Here is a 16256-nt window from a genome sequence, read left to right as displayed (position 1 = left end):
TAATAATAATATCACACATGTGCATTTTACCAAGATTGCTAATAGGGGATCAAATTGTTTGGGGGTGTACCAAATTACATATAGGACAAAATATACTATTTTGTTAAGGGATTGATACACCCCCAAACAATTTGGTACCCCTATTAGTAGCCGTGCATTTTACTTCTTCATTGGCTTCTCAACGTTGAGATTTTCTGTAGAACTCAAGGATTTCAGACAACAACGTTGTCTAATTCAAACCGATATGTACCATCCACAAGATTTCATCCTCTTTGTAGAAACAATCAATCCCATCAAAAACTCAAGTCTCTCCGCGATTAGCTCAAAATGATGACACAATGAACAAAAAAATGATTTGTCATCAACAGTACCAAAAAATACTAGCAGTCTGTTTCCACTTCCAGTGTAATTCAATGATCAAATAGTTAATTAACAGCATGATGCAGACACAGATTATCACAGACTGACCAGCTAGTTAAGGAAAGAAAACTTAAAAGCCCCATTTAAGGACACACATGGTAATTGTTACACGCGCATTCCCCTGTCAAGTTCTTCAAAAGTAATATTTTATTTTTCCAATTTTGTAAAGACGATTCAGAGAAACAATAAAATATATGCACATTCATCATCTCTAAATCTATTTTTTTCCCCGGACAATAATTAAAAATCACTTTTCGAGTTCAGAAACCGCAACAGTATGCCCAGTAGTAGGGATACAGATGAATTATTGATTCCCAGTTAGTTCCACGGTCAAAAATGCAGTCACTTCTCAGACATTATGCTTCTCTAACTTTATGGTTCAAAAATAAATTTTTACAACACTAATGCAAACAAACAAAAAATTGACTTTTCTTTTTTTAGAAATCATTTGTGAAACGATATTACCAAACTAATTTATGATTTTTTGACTTCTGAATGTCAAAAAAGACACCTAATAAATCTCTGGATTATGGCATTTATCCTGGGGTGTTGTGTTTGATAAAGTGCCACACAACCAATCACATCAGCACATGAGTAACTACAACGTAAATAGTGTGTCACCAAAAACATTTGTTTGACATGGATATCAAAAGCTGAAGTCAGAAGCAATTTGATCTCTAATAGCGTCTTTGGATATCAAAATGAGAAGTCAGAAGCAAACAAAAAGTTGGCTTTTGCGTTTTTAAAAGTCGTTCTGAAATGATATTACTGAACTGAATTCCGACTTTCGACATCTAAAAGTAAAAAAAACAACAGCTTTTAAATGTACATCCCAACACTTTACAAATCTTTCGATTATGACATTTACCCAATAGATTATACGTTGTGTTTGATAAAATGCAATGCCAACACCAATACATGAGTAACTATAATGTAAACAGTGTGTTACTAAAAACATTTGTTTGTCATGGGTGTTTTGTAATTCTAATGAGTCTTGATATCGTCTGAAACCAAAGAACCTGCAACATCCAACTCATCGACAGAACGCTTATAAAAGAACCGAAGAAGAAATGGAACAATCATCAGTCACGGTGCAACAACGAACTGATTGATGACTATGTAGATTATATTTTGTATTTTTGCAAGTTTGAATGTAATTCCCTAAGACAGGATTGGTTGCCAAAACTGCATGAGATAGCCTCAAATTTCCACTCAAACTATGCAAACTCTGAGTTGAGAGAGCTATTTCAAGAAACCGCTCCTTTTGTAAAACACAATGCTCAACAGGCTCTTCGCCTGATTGACTAATCTTTTAAGAGCAGTGCTATCCCGCACGACCTTGCGGGAAGCTATCCCGCTCAAGCGGCCTCTTTTACCGTTAGATCATTCTAAAATCCAGATCTAACAACCTTGAACCTTTTAGGGAAATGGTGGGTCCCTTTCTCAAAGTGATGGGTCCCATTCTGAATATGAATCTAACCGTTGATTTGATCATCCAACGGTAAAGAAGCCGCTTTTGCAGGAAGCCATCCCGCAAAGTCGTGTGGGATAGCATTTGTCATCTTTTAATGCAATGAATTTCCAAAAAAACAAAAAAAATATCGAATGAAACTGATGTTTTTTATTTTGAATCAATAAAGAATTTGGTGCCGACAAGTTTCAAAACTGAGATCATTTGAATATAGGTTGCGGACACAGGTGACTAGTGACTGGTGATTCCGACAATCCGATGGATTCCGAATCTGAAACCCCATTGAGTCGTCACCATCCCAATCATAACTTTTCACACTATGTATCAATCCCCATCCACCACCATCATAAAACTCCAAGTCCCTCCAGGATTAAGCTGAAAATGATCACACAATGTAACCAAACAAACAGTAACCAACAGTAAGTACCAAGTACCTCCAGTCCACTATCCTAAAACTTTGACCCCCCCCCAAATATACACCAAAAAGGAAATCATAAAAAAAAAAAAGAATTTGTTTAACGGCGTTAAGAAAACCACCGTTAAAAAAATAGCATGTGAGTGGTATGTCCTTTACAGACTGTAGTTACTCACTCTCACACCCCACCAACCTCTCCTTCTCTCTCTCTAAAAACCGCCATTTTAACGGAATTTCCGTATTTTATCTCCAACTCACTTTCTCTCTCACTAGAAAAAAAATCACAGTCTGGGTCTGCAGCTGGAACAAGAAAATATAAAAACCCTAACTTTTTTTCCTTTTTCTTACAAATTTTTTTACTTTTTTTTTTTTTTTTTTTTGCAGACTCAAAGAAGAAGAGAGACTTATTCTACCTCTTCTTCTTCTTCATTTTTTTTCTTCTTTCATTTCATTTCATTTTCTAGGGTTTCAGAAAAAAATCCCCTTTTTTCTCTCATGTAATTTTAACTAGGGTTTGAGATAAAGAAAAATGCAAATCAATCTGAATCTATTCTGGTTTCTGTATGTATTATTGTTGAGTGGGGGTAGTAGTAGATGTAGTAATAACAGTAATGGGGTTGGTGTTGGAGTAGCAGCAGGAGCAGGAGAAGATGATGAAGAAATTCGATCTCTGCTTGAATTTAAGAAAGGGATAAATGATCCACTTGGGAGAGTTATAAACACATGGAATCGAGATGGGTCTAATGGGGGTTGTCCGAAAAATTGGAATGGGATTGGGTGTGATATCACAGGTAAATCTGTCACATCTATTGTTCTTGAAGGGTTAGGGTTATCTGGTGAATTAAAGTTTCAGACTTTGATTGGTTTGAAAATGTTGACTAATTTGAGTTTAGCTGGGAATTCATTTTCTGGTAGACTTGTTCCTGGTCTTGGATCAATGTCTACTTTACAACATTTAGATCTATCAGGGAATGGATTTTATGGTCCGATACCCGGTAGGATTAATGAGTTATGGGGCTTGCTGTATTTAGATCTCTCCAAAAATAGGTTTGATGGAGGGTTTCCTACTGAGATGAATAATTTGCAGCAGTTGAAAGTTTTTGATGTGCATTCTAATAAATTGTGGGGAGATGTTGGTGATCTGTTTAAGCAGCTGAGGAATGTGGAAAGGGTTGATTTGAGTCGGAATTTGTTCTATGGTGGACTTTCTGGGAATATATCGACGTTGTCGAATACTGTTAGATATGTAAATTTAAGTCAGAATAGATTGAATGGAGAGTTCTTTTCGTCTGATTCGATTCAGTTGTTTAAGAATTTGGAAGTTTTGGATTTGGGTGATAATCAGATTTTCGGTCAGTTGCCATCGTTTGGTTCAATACCTACACTTCAAGTTTTGAAGGTTGGGAATAATAAGTTACATGGTCCTGTACCACCAGAGTTGTTTGCGACTATGATTCCGTTGCGAGAACTGGACCTCAGCGGGAATGGATTTTCAGGTATGAAATTGTTATATTAGTTCTGTTGAAAAATATTCATTGAAAAATGTCTAGATTGTATCTGGTTAGGTAGCTTTTATTCGTCCATTATCTATTTGTATGGTGTAATGCCTGATCTCTGAAATTAAGAGGGAGTAACAAATCGAAATGGGGTGTTTAGGAGATTGCAAGGGGGGTTTTTTATACTCAAGGAGGGGGTATTAGAGACAGCTTAGTCATTGTGTACTTTGTGAAACTGTGGCGGAGTTTACAGCTGACATTTTAAGGTTGTTGTTATTGCAGGTACTATTCCGAGTATAAATTCATCGACTCTCCAGTCTCTGAATCTTTCATCAAATTCATTGTCTGGGTCTCTACCGTCTACTTTGGGAAGCTTGTTGGCGGTTGATTTGAGCAGAAATGCTTTTGTTGGAGACATATCTGTTATGCAGAATTGGGGGAGCACATTAGAGGTTATTGATTTGAGTTCAAATGCAATATCAGGAAGCTTACCAAACTCAACTTTGCAATTCGGAAGTTTGGTCTCTCTTAGAATCAGCAATAATACTTTAACAGGTGGTGTTCCCCCTACATTAGGGAATTCTCAGAAGCTGGCGGTTATAGACCTTAGTTCCAACCAACTTACTGGCTCTATTCCAGGAAGCTTATTCACTTCGATGCCCTTGATGAATCTGAATCTCTCAGGAAATCAGCTTACGGGGTCAATCCCTTTTCAAGGTTCTCATACGTCCGAATTGTTAGTTCTACCGTCTTCTCCAGCTCTAGAATCCCTGGATCTGTCGAAGAACTCGTTATCAGGTCCTTTGCCTTCAGATATAGGTAATTTGGGGAGGCTTAAATTGCTAAATGTTGCAAATAACAAATTGTCAGGGCAGATACCAAGCGAACTGGGCAAGATTGATGGCTTGGAGTACTTGGATTTATCTGGAAACAATTTCAATGGTAAGATCCCTAGCGGGCTTTCGTCAAATCTAAAGGTATTTAACGTTTCCAACAATGATCTATCAGGTCCTCTTCCTGAAGACTTGAGAGATCGTTTCCCTACCAGCTCATATCGGCCTGGGAATAGTATGCTAGTTCTTCCAAAAGACATGCCTACAGATGCTAATGTTAATGGGGCAAAGCAGACAGATCAGCATCACCACAAAGCACAATCATCTAGTGTTCGAATAGCAATTATTGTTGCGTCTGTGGGCGTATTAATTTTGATTTGCTTTGTTGTGGTCGCTTATTATCGTGCGAACTTCCATGGATATTCTGGTGGAAATGGATTCAGCAGTGGAAATACAGGAAGAGATGTTAAGTTAGGAAGATTTGCTCGTCCTTCCTTTTTCAGTTTCCATAAAACTGCGACTACACCTCCACCTACTAGTTCGATGAGCTTTTCTAATGATCACTTGCTAACTTCAAATTTAAGATCCTTGTCTGGGAAGAAAGAATTGGTAACCGAAACTGTTGAGCGTAATATGTCGGGGCGAAGAGGAGTAGCGGATCCAGAAGTTACAAAACCTGACACGTCCGATAATCCTCCAATCTCTGGATGGCGGTCTTCTCCAGGGTCTCCGTTATCTTCATCTCCTCGTTTTGCTGAGGCTTATGAGCAACCTGCGATGTTAAATGTGTACTCACCAGATAGATTGGCTGGAGAGCTATTTTTCCTTGACAATTCAATTGTATTTACTGCTGAAGAACTATCTCGTGCCCCAGCTGAAGTTCTTGGTAGAAGCAGCCATGGGACTCTATACAAGGCTACCCTAGATAGTGGACACATGTTGACAGTGAAGTGGTTGCGAGTAGGCCTGGTAAAGCATAAGAAGGAATTCGCTAAGGAAGCAAAAAAAATTGGATCTATTAGACATCCAAATGTTGTTTCTCTAAGGGCATATTATTGGGGGCCTAGAGAACAGGAAAGACTGATTCTAGCAGATTATCTCATTGGAGATAGCTTGGCGCTGCATCTATACGGTAAGCATTCTATGACTTGATCTTTTTTAGGTTACAATTTTTGTTGTTAGTTCGTCTGATCATTTTATTTCTGTATCTAACTGCAGCTTTTTGCTTGTTAGTTGATGCTTCTTGAGTATGGTTATTTCATATCATAATGGTTGCAATGTTTCTATATAAACTGCTTTATCTAATTCTAGCCATTTCTACACACGAAATAATCGTTAAAAGCTCTCTTCATGATTGATGGAGGAAGATCATGTCTTAGTTTTATTATATTGTTGGATTTTCGGTCTTGCCTTTGATATTCACATAGAGTCTTATCTCTGATGAAAAATGTTACAAATTGCAGAAGGAACACCGCGAAGATACTCTCGATTATCCTTTCGGCAAAGACTAAAGGTTGCTGTGGATGTTGCTCGGGGACTGTGTTATCTCCATGATAAAAGCCTTCCTCATGGTAACCTGAAGCCAACAAATATACTTCTGAGTGGAACAGATCTTAATGCTAGGATCACAGATTACAGTCTCCATCGCCTAATGACACCCGCAGGAACTGCAGAACAGATATTAAATTTTGGAGCCATGGGATATGGTGCCCCAGAGTTAAGTAGTGCATCAAAACCCCTACCGTCATATAAGGCAGATGTTTACGCATTTGGAGTAATACTCATGGAACTGTTAACAAGAAGAAGTGCAGGTGACATTATCTCTGGTCAGTCAGGAGCTGTCGATCTCACGGATTGGGTCAGGTTGTGTGCTCACGAAGGTCGGGGAACAGAGTGTTTCGATAGAGAGATGATTGCAAGTGGTGAGCAAACATCTCAAAAAGCCATGGATGATTTGCTTTCCGTATCACTTAAATGCATCCTCCCTGTAAATGAGAGGCCTAACATCAGAACCATATATGAGGAATTGTGTTATGTGTCTGTTTAAATTTTTTTTGTCTTCTGTAAATGTTTCATCATTGGGGAATTAGTTTTTTTCTTCTCTTTCTCCTGCTGACTTTTGATTATTTTTCCTCCTTAGTTGGGTTTTCTTTTTTTGTAAGCCTTTTGATGTTGGCTAATCTTCATTTTTTTTCTTTTTCGTCTTGTAAAGGGATATGATTGATTCCATTGATTGATTGATATTATTTGAGTTTTGAGCTTGATCTTTTGTCTCTTTCCTTTTCTCTGTTATAGATGAAAATGCAGACGAATCCTATCTCTGCAGGATGTCAAGCCATTTCCAACCATTTCTTTATGTTGCGATTCATAGTACATGTCCATGCCTGTTATTCAAGGTTTCAAGCTAGCTCCCTAAAATCATTGAGAATACAATTGGCGTAATCATAACCGGTCACAACCACTCCACCTTCACACAGATTCCGGTGCAATTAGGAGAAACTGATTAAGCCGTTGCATTAATCAACTATAGACCACCTTTTTAGGCAATGCTTTGTCCAAGCCATGAACGGATGGTCAATCTAGTTGGGAGTATTTTGTGTTAGCTTCAATGTGGTTGCATTTTCAATAGTGGAGTCGCATGATATTGCCTGACCTGGAAGCAAGGACAAGCATATCATCAGTAAGATGCCTTCAGGTGAATGGATCAACAGAGGACCCGCAAATATAATCATAGATAACGTAACGATCTGAAGGAAGATTAACTTAGCTGTCTCTCTCTCTCATTGGTGCGAATTCCATAGGTATTTTCATTTGGAAGCTTGTCACTTTTTCGGGGTTCAGATCTGGTTTCAAATTTTTTTCATTTGGATTGTGGGCCTAGGCCCAATACCAATAGATTGGTGTTAAACTAAGAACGATTTTTTGGGACCATGGTTTTTTTGGGGGACCATGGTTTTATTTTGGGTAAAGACATTAGAAGTAATTCTAGGTCACCCCATATCTAGTTATTTATTTAATACCTAATCTACCCTCTTAATTAATTTAGGTTATGATTAGTGAAATGATTTAGTTAAAAACAATTAGTGAGATTAAATTAAAAGATGGGTTTATTATTAGTTGAGTAGAATTATTGTGAGAGTAGAGTTAGAGAAGATGAAGGAGAAAAACATGGAAAATATTTTTTTTTTCCAATTCACCCCTTTTGAGTATTCAAGTGATGAAAACTTATCCGATTCTTCATCTCCATCCTCTCCTAGAATATTTGTTAATCTTCAAAATGATCCGGATTTGACTTATTTCTTAGATGGTGATTCTATTCTTCCCCAAAATGAAACTCAAAATGAAAATGATGGATTTTATCAACCACAACCGGAGGAAGAGTATTTGGGTGAACATGTATGCTCCAAACTTAGATAATGTATGTTGAATTGGTAGAAACTTCCCCAAAATGTAAATTTTTGAACTGGATTTTGCAAAGTTCGGTTACATTATATGAAGAACATGTAACCGAACTGTTCTGAAGGTGTAGTTCGGTTTCCTTGTGAGATGAATAAGTAACCTAACTCATTTGAAGATGTAGTTCGGTTACTTTATCCAAACACGCAGGTTACCGAACTCCACATTAATGGAAGTTCTGAGATGCAGTGTTATGTTCGGTTGGTTCGCAACTAACCGAACTTTACGTAAAAATAAAGTTTAACCAAGTGTATACAGTTCGGTTGGTTCGCAAACGGCATGTACCAACTATCTAACCGAACTATGTTTAATAAGTTCGGTTGTTTCGCAAACTTGAACCTAACAGCATAACCAATCGAAATTAACAAACAAAAAAATCTGAAGTTCCAGTGTCTAGTTCGGTTATCTACATAAACTACAACGTAACCGAACTCTGTTCCTTTTATTAGTTCGGTTGTTGCGATAAAATTCACATGTTACCGAACTCGGTTCCTTTTATTTGTTCGGTTCCTTTGCAACTTGCTTAACCAACCGAACAATGAGTTCGGTTTCCCTGATAAAATTATTATGTGACCGAACTTATTTGTGATTGCATTGATGTTGTTACATTTCTTGTAAATGGAATAACAACCTATACCAATGCAGGATCAACCTTCTCCGATTGGTATGTTGTTCGAAGATACATCTACCCACTATGCGAATGAGTTGGTATTTGACTTACCTATTGATGCGAAGAATTGGGATAGAGAACATGCCAAGAGAGTCAATTGCGTCTTGGTTTTGAATGGAAAAGAAAGCAACACTCGTTTTGAAATGGTTTGTGAGAGAAGTGGAGATCCCGAAGTTAGTCACAAGAGGAAGGGTTATGAGTATAAAGGAAAGACGACGAGGAAGAACACAACGTGCTCAAAGAAAATCAAATGTCCGTTCAAGCTAGTATTTAGCAAGAGCAAATTAACGATGAAATGGTTTCTAGCTATGGATAAGGTGGTAGGTCGTCATAACCACCCTCGTCCGGATGATCTTGAAGGGCATGCAATGGCCGCAAGGCTCACTCCTCGAGAAATGGAAAAATAGCCGAGTATAGGAAATTGTGTATTCCACCTTCCACAATGCTTCGCTTATTAAAGCATGATAACCCGGGTAAAGTATCATCTTTGTACACCATTTACAATGCAATTGAGACGATTAAAAGGAATGAATGAAATGATAGAAAAGTAATGCAACAATTATTTTTTTTGGCTCAAGAGAAAGGCTACGCGGTTCAAAAGAAGGTGGGCCCGGAAGAAGAAATAACTCATCTCTTCATTGCCCATCCGAAGAGTGTTCAATTGGCTCAATCATTCCATGAAGTTCTTATAATGGATTGCACTTACAAGACAAACAAATACGAGATGCCATTTTTGAACATTGTTGGTCGTACGTCGACGAAGTCACCGTTTACCGTTGCTTTTTGTTTTCTAAAGGACGAGCAAGAACCAAGTTACACTTGGGTGCTACAACAAGTGAAGGCGATCTACCGAGATAATGAGATCCCCGGGGTTATCTTGACGGACAATGACGTAGCATTGATGAACGCAATAGAGAAAGTCTTCCCATTAGCACATAATATGCTTTGTACATTTCATATATGGTGCAATGTGATGAATAGGTGCAAGCCTCAACTTTGTCCACCTAAGAGGAAAGGATTGGAAGAGATTAGTACGCTACCGGAAGATGAACAAGCGGATGAAAAAGAGGAATTCGATAAACAATACGCCATAAATCACGCTAAATGGGTTGCCTTCTCCGGGGAATGGGAGTCATTGACTTGGTATCTCACCGAAGAAGAGTATTATCTAAATCTTGTCGAATTTAGAGAAAATTAGTCTAGCCCCGAATATCCGGAGGATATAATAACGTATGTGGTGGAGCAATGGTTGGAACCGCACAAAGAGCGCTTCGTTTATGCTTTTACCAACAACTATAAACACTTTGGGAATCAAGCGACAAGTTTGGTAGAATCGGCTCACCACCGGTTGAAGAAAAATCTCTTTGGATGTGTCGATAATTTTGTGGTTGTGTTTAACGCAATGGAGAGTTACTTAAAACGCGATATTGAGAGAATTAAAGAGAAGTTCCAAAAAAGCCGCATCATGAAGTACACAAAGATTGTAGACAAAGATGGTAACATCAAGAAAATGGCGGACCTTCGGTTGTTTAAGGGACTCCACTATAATGTTTCACATGCTTGCATCAAGAGGTTAATGGTTGAGGTGAAATTGATTGACATATGGGGAACCAAGCCGGACGAGGTGTGTTTTTGCAACATGATGAAGTCTATGGGACTCCCTTGTCTCCACATGATAGCTAAGTATGAACATGGCATAATTCCTTAAAGCGATATTGATCCACATTGGCAACAATTAAGTTTTGTCCCTCCTCCAAAGGGCGATGTCGGTGAAGAGTTTGGTGACAATGAAATGGGAAGAGCGGTTATCGAAATGTACCGGAACATGAGCAAACTCGAAAGGCAAATCTTTTGGGATGACATGCGGCCAATCGTTTTTCCGCATACTTAGGAGAATGTGCAAGAACCGGATAAAGGCAAGGGCAAAGGTAGGCAAAAAACCAAAGAAACAAAAAAAACAAGTTAGAGAATATACAAAGGTGTTGGCTAAGAAGGCAAGTGAAATGACCCCTTTTACTAGATATCCTTGTGGGCATGATCATACCGCGGCGAAGTACCAAGAAGATTCAAAGAAAAGGGGAAGGAATATTATTCAAAAAGGCGAGTCAAGTGAAAGAAATATGAAAAAAAAAGGACCGATGTTACGCTCTCAACCCACTCCGTCGGAACCAAGTCAAGTGAAGCAAAAGGAAATTGATGATACACCAGCTCATGTTGATAAAAGGTACTTGGAAGAGCTACCTCCTTATATTAGAGATTATGTCATATCCATCAATTATGTCCCTCCGGATGGTAATTGCGGTTTCCACATTGTCAAGGAACAACTAGGGCCTTTCACTCAAGGTTCCAAACTATATGATGATAATGAAATCACTTATATTCGTCAAAGGATGAAGATGAAGCTAACGGAAAAACCGGAATTTTACAAGAGAATGTTGTCCGATGGGGATGATAGCCTCAACATGCAATTCCTTAGGTATCAAATCCTTCTCCATGGGGGCAATCCAATCACAAGGGATCATTGGATGGGCATGCCGATATGTGGGCACTTAATCGCCGACGCATTCAATCGTGTGGTTCACTATTTCTCAAAAGGTGCTAGTTTCACTTACACTCCCAAAACAACCATATGTGTCGAGCAACTTAGACGCAGGAGAGTGGTGATTGCGTTGGTTAACAACAACCATTTTGTAGGCCTCCGGTTAGAAGACAATTGTCCATTGCCTCCGATATGCGCATACTCTTATTGGAATGGATTTAACCCCGACACGATGTTGGGTTGGTGCATTATGTATGAACATAACATGGAGATGTGGAAAGCTTTGGAGGAATCGAACAAAATTATACATGGAAATGCAGTTTCCCTTGGGGATGATTAGATGTACCTTTGGCTAGAATATATGTATGCTTTTGAACATCATCATATCAAGAGTAAATTTATGACTAGGAATTGCCATTTTGATTTAAAGAAATGTTAATCATGAGACACATATATATAGCATTTAGGTTTGTAACGGATATAAAAATAGCCTTTTTTTGAGTCAGATCAAGTACAATGTTGTCTCAAAGCTTGAGTTCGGTTACCTGGTAAAATTCTGCAGGTAACCGAACAATGTCATTTTTTTGGAATATTAAAGTTCGGTTACAACGTATTTTTTGCAGGTCACCGAACTGCTCAGTTCGGTGAGTTGACGTTTTTTCCTAGTTAACCGAACCTGCATCTGGATGTTTTGGCATGTTTTCGTTTTTGTTCAACCCCTGAGTTCAGTTACACTTCACATTTGCGATAAAACCGAACGCTGAGTTCGGTTACATCGTATTTTTTTTGTAGATCACCGAACTGTTCAATTGGGTGACATGTCGTTTTTTCCTTGTTAAACAAACCTGACTCTGGATGTTTTGGCATGTTTTCGTTTTTGTTCAACTCTTGAGTTCGGTTACACTGGACATTTGCGATATAACTGAAAGCTGAGTTCAGTTACACTGTAAATTTGCGATCAAACCGAACTACTTGTGTTGAATCCAAAATTTTAATTTAAGCATGAATGTAACAACAACAACATAAGACCAAATTATGAAATTCATTTAGTAATCCATATAACTAAATGTTGGAAGAAAACATAAGAAAACAAACTACCAAATCCGCAAAACAAAAGTCTTCCAAACATAAGAAAACAAACTACCAAATCCGCAATAAAAAAGTTTTCCAAACATAAGAAAACAAACTACTAATTGTTGCAATCACTCATTTACCACGACTACTACGAGAAACTTTTCTACTCTTGCGTTTAGGAGCTTTAGGTCGTCCTTCGTCACTAGGAGTGTCATCTCCACTGTTTTGTTGTTGAACCATCCGACTTGAACCTTCCCCTTGTTGGAGACTCCTTTTCAACGGCATGGTCTGGCTTGGATCAACCTGGCTTGTATCGACAAGGTCGGGATTAAAAACATTAGTTATTTGGTTGTAGAGGTCTGTTTGTTCTCGAGTGTCCATCGGCTCTCCACTTCGGATTTTTGCCATCAATTTCTTCAACAATTTAGCACTTGCTTTCACCTTTTCTCATCAAAAAAATAAGTCACTATTATTTTTCAATACTTTATAACATTTTGAAAAACAAAAGTAAGAGTAAATATCTTACCGCCAAATTCCACAAGATCAAGGCCTCATCACCACACATAGGGGTAGGCTTCATAATCTTCTGAGCCTCTTTATCCATTGTCGTCGCTTTTGCTTTATCATCACGGGCTTGTTGGACACTGTTTATTACACCAGGATGAGAAAAATGTTCATACCATTCCATATATCCATCGTCAGCGGCATTTGGCTCATCAAACGAATCTTGTAACTCTTCGACTGGAACAAGATAATCCCCAAAGTTCTTCCAGTGGTCCACTAATGGAGAAGGATCGTATTTGGGGATGAAATTCTTCTCGTTGTTCTTAGTTCTGACCTTCTTTACCTTGAATTTTTCCACTTGTGGGACATTTTGGACACAAGAAAGTTGTCTAAGTACTCTTCGAGGATTATACATTGTACACCCCCAAGATGAAACAACGGTCCATTATAACCCGCAACAGGTGAGAAATCAATAACATCAACATCCTCCTCGTCTTCATCTGATGCAATGCTGTAAGGATGGAAAACCACATCTTCCACTGTTAACTTATCCAATGTATCCCTCAACTCCAACACCTTTTTTCCCTTATTCTTTTCCTGTGAGTTTAAAAATTCATATTTACCGGATGTAGGCTTCCCATAAGACCAAGGAGTGCGAGCATTAGACAATTGCAGTTTAGGGAAGTGGTCGTACACCCAAACCTATGAGAAGAGGCAAAAAATAATACATTCGCAATATGATTAGTAACAATACATATTCATTCACTTATATATTCAAACACACAGACGATAATTTAACGGGGTACCTGAACAAGGGTGTATAAGCCTCCAAAATATAGACTCCTAAGCCTCGAAGCTTTTCTGAGTTCCACTTGAACGAATGAAAGAACCGCAATGCCCCAAGAGTAGTTGTTCACCTCATCCAAGGGGTCCAATAGCTGGAGGTAATGAGCATTTACCACGTGGCCTGAAGTGTCAGGGAAGAAGATGGTTCCAAGTTGATATAACAAATAAGTAGTCACATGGTGCTTAGTCTTCTCCTCTGTCATCACCAACTTTCCTTGAGCAACCAAATCTTTCGTCCCTGAAAACTCATCAAACAAGGTTTTGAGCTTGATCTTTTTCAATTTCTTCTTGTACATGCGGTCTTCCTCAAACTCATTATACTCATCACCTTCCTTAGGCTCTTTATTAGCTCGCCTAAACTCACATTGTGCCTTTTTATCACTCCATCCTAGACACCTTTCGACTAGTTTTTCAAGAACTTCATAACTCATCGAGGGATCGTAGCCATCTCGAACACTTGTTCCTGTAATTGGTAGGGATTTGATTCTAAAACAATCATCCGGAGTTATTGCCATCTCACCAAAAGGTAGATGAAAGGTATCCGTTTATGGATAAGCCCTCTCGGCAAATGCAGTAACAGTGACAACGTCAAATTTTTGGTGCGCATGTTGTATCCCGTTCCATAGTACATAATCAAATACCGTCAGGCGGACCTCATCACACTCATTTTCTATATTCCATACCTTGTTCTTTTGACGTTTCAAAACACGAACAACATTTTTATGATCCTAAAAAAACAACATCATATCTTATATACTAATATATATAGAAAAAAAAATATATGTCAAAATATAATAAAATGACTGAGAAATCTAAATCTTGATGGTTAAGATTGAACCATACCTTTGTTGCAAAGATCTTAGCAGCCCATGAGTTTTTGTAGCCCATCAATACCTCCCCGCCATCTCTTGGAGTACCATATGTTGGTTTCTTTGGAGGCAAACACAAATCCTTATGAGGAATGTACGAATATCAAGCACAAGGCTTTTTAGGCGTCTTTCTAGGTCTCTTTACCACTATGTCTGCTTGTTCCTCTTCTTCTTCCTCTTCATCCGAGCCCTCCTCTAATTCATCATCATCCTTATCTTCATCCTTGTCTCCGCCTTCCTCATCTTTTTCACCCTCATCATCGCCACCCTCATTTCCTCCTCCTTGAGCTAGTTCATTTTCTCCACCTTGATTATGTTCTTGACTTCTCATCTCTTCCACGATCTCTTCATTAACTTGTTGGATTACGTTGTCAACATTATCTCTATTGACACCATCTTGGATGACAACACCCGGTAATGACCCACCTCCATACTTAGCATTTTTGATTCCACGCTTATCGTCACCTAAGTGTTTTGGGCCTCTAGGCGTGGGAGTTCTCAAATCTTCCGGTAATGGTTGGTTAGATTTCTTACCTTTGCCACTAAACAAAAAAACAAAAGAAATAAGGAATAATTCACGAAAAAAAACCAACTCAAGAAAAAAAAATCGTGTTCCAGGGTAGAGTTCGGTTACTCAATTATTTTTCGAGAAAACCGAACTCCACATATATATGTAAATAGCCAAGAGTTCGGTTTGTCAATGTTTTTTGCGGACAAACCGAACATATTGGAACAAGTTCGGTTATATGGGTACTAAACATATAGGGAAAAAAAGAACAGTTCGGTTACATGGACAATTTTTTTTTTTTTTTGTAATAAGGGTACAGTTCGGTTACATGGCAGTTTTAAACATTTATGCGAAACAACCGAACAAAGGTGCTAGAGTTCAGTAGTGTGGGTACTAGAAATTTTGGGAAAAATCAAACAGTTCGGTTACATGGATTTTTTTCCTATTTTTGGTAATATGGCTATAGTTCGGTTACATGGCAGTTCAACAATTTTTTTGCGAAACAACCGAACTCACGAGTTCGGTAACCTAGTTTTCAATCCTATAAAACCGAACTGTTCTTCGTGTTCTTCGTTTCATGGAGTTCGGTTAAGAAACTAGGGAAACAATAAAAGACGCTCTAACCGAACTAAACACTGTAACTTCAATTTGAACCCTATTTTGATGATTTCTAATCAATTGAATCGATGAAAATCAAATTAAAAGAAATGGGTTTCTCGGGAAATACCTGCGAATCGGTCCCATGGAAGAATCAGGCTTCTTACTGCGTCTATTATACTGGATTATGGATTCACTTGGCTCTTCCACTTCTTTATGAATCTCAAAATCACTTGGTTGATTTGCTAGATGTCCTAATGGGGGACCTGTTCCTGGGAGTCTTTTGGTTTTCTTTCGAAGAACCATTCTTATAGTCGATTGATTAATCGACGATGAAAATTTTATGAATCGACGATTAATCGATGAAGACGATGTTGAAAGGAGGAAGAAGAAGAAGAAGACTTTTTTTTTCTTTGTGCGGCTGTAGGGTAGTCTGATTTTGGTTTTTGTTAATAGATTAGATTAGGTTTTTTTATATTTTGGTAGTTATTAGTTTAGTTATAATCTCAATTAGGGTTAGGGGGCAAATTAGTAATGTCTACACTTTAGGACATCCCT

The 16256-nt window shown here is 38.3% G+C and overlaps 1 protein-coding gene across 1 annotated transcript; it reads left to right on the top strand.

The window, feature by feature from the left end:
- The first annotated feature begins 2698 nt into the window (after positions 1-2698).
- Positions 2699-6899, top strand: LOC113282203 (probable inactive receptor kinase At5g10020). Its single transcript, XM_026531178.1, has 3 exons — positions 2699-3802; positions 4085-5767; positions 6099-6899. The coding sequence occupies exons 1-3, from the start codon at positions 2836-2838 to the stop codon at positions 6680-6682; spliced, it is 3234 nt and encodes a 1077-aa protein (XP_026386963.1). The 5' UTR covers positions 2699-2835; the 3' UTR covers positions 6683-6899.
- The last annotated feature ends 9357 nt before the right edge of the window (positions 6900-16256 follow it).

This window comes from Papaver somniferum, chromosome 1 (genome assembly GCF_003573695.1).
Source record: "Papaver somniferum cultivar HN1 chromosome 1, ASM357369v1, whole genome shotgun sequence".
Classification (NCBI taxonomy): Eukaryota; Viridiplantae; Streptophyta; class Magnoliopsida; order Ranunculales; family Papaveraceae; genus Papaver; species Papaver somniferum.
The sequence above is the reverse complement of the archived record's forward strand: the minus strand, read 5'-3'. Positions and strand labels throughout refer to the sequence as shown.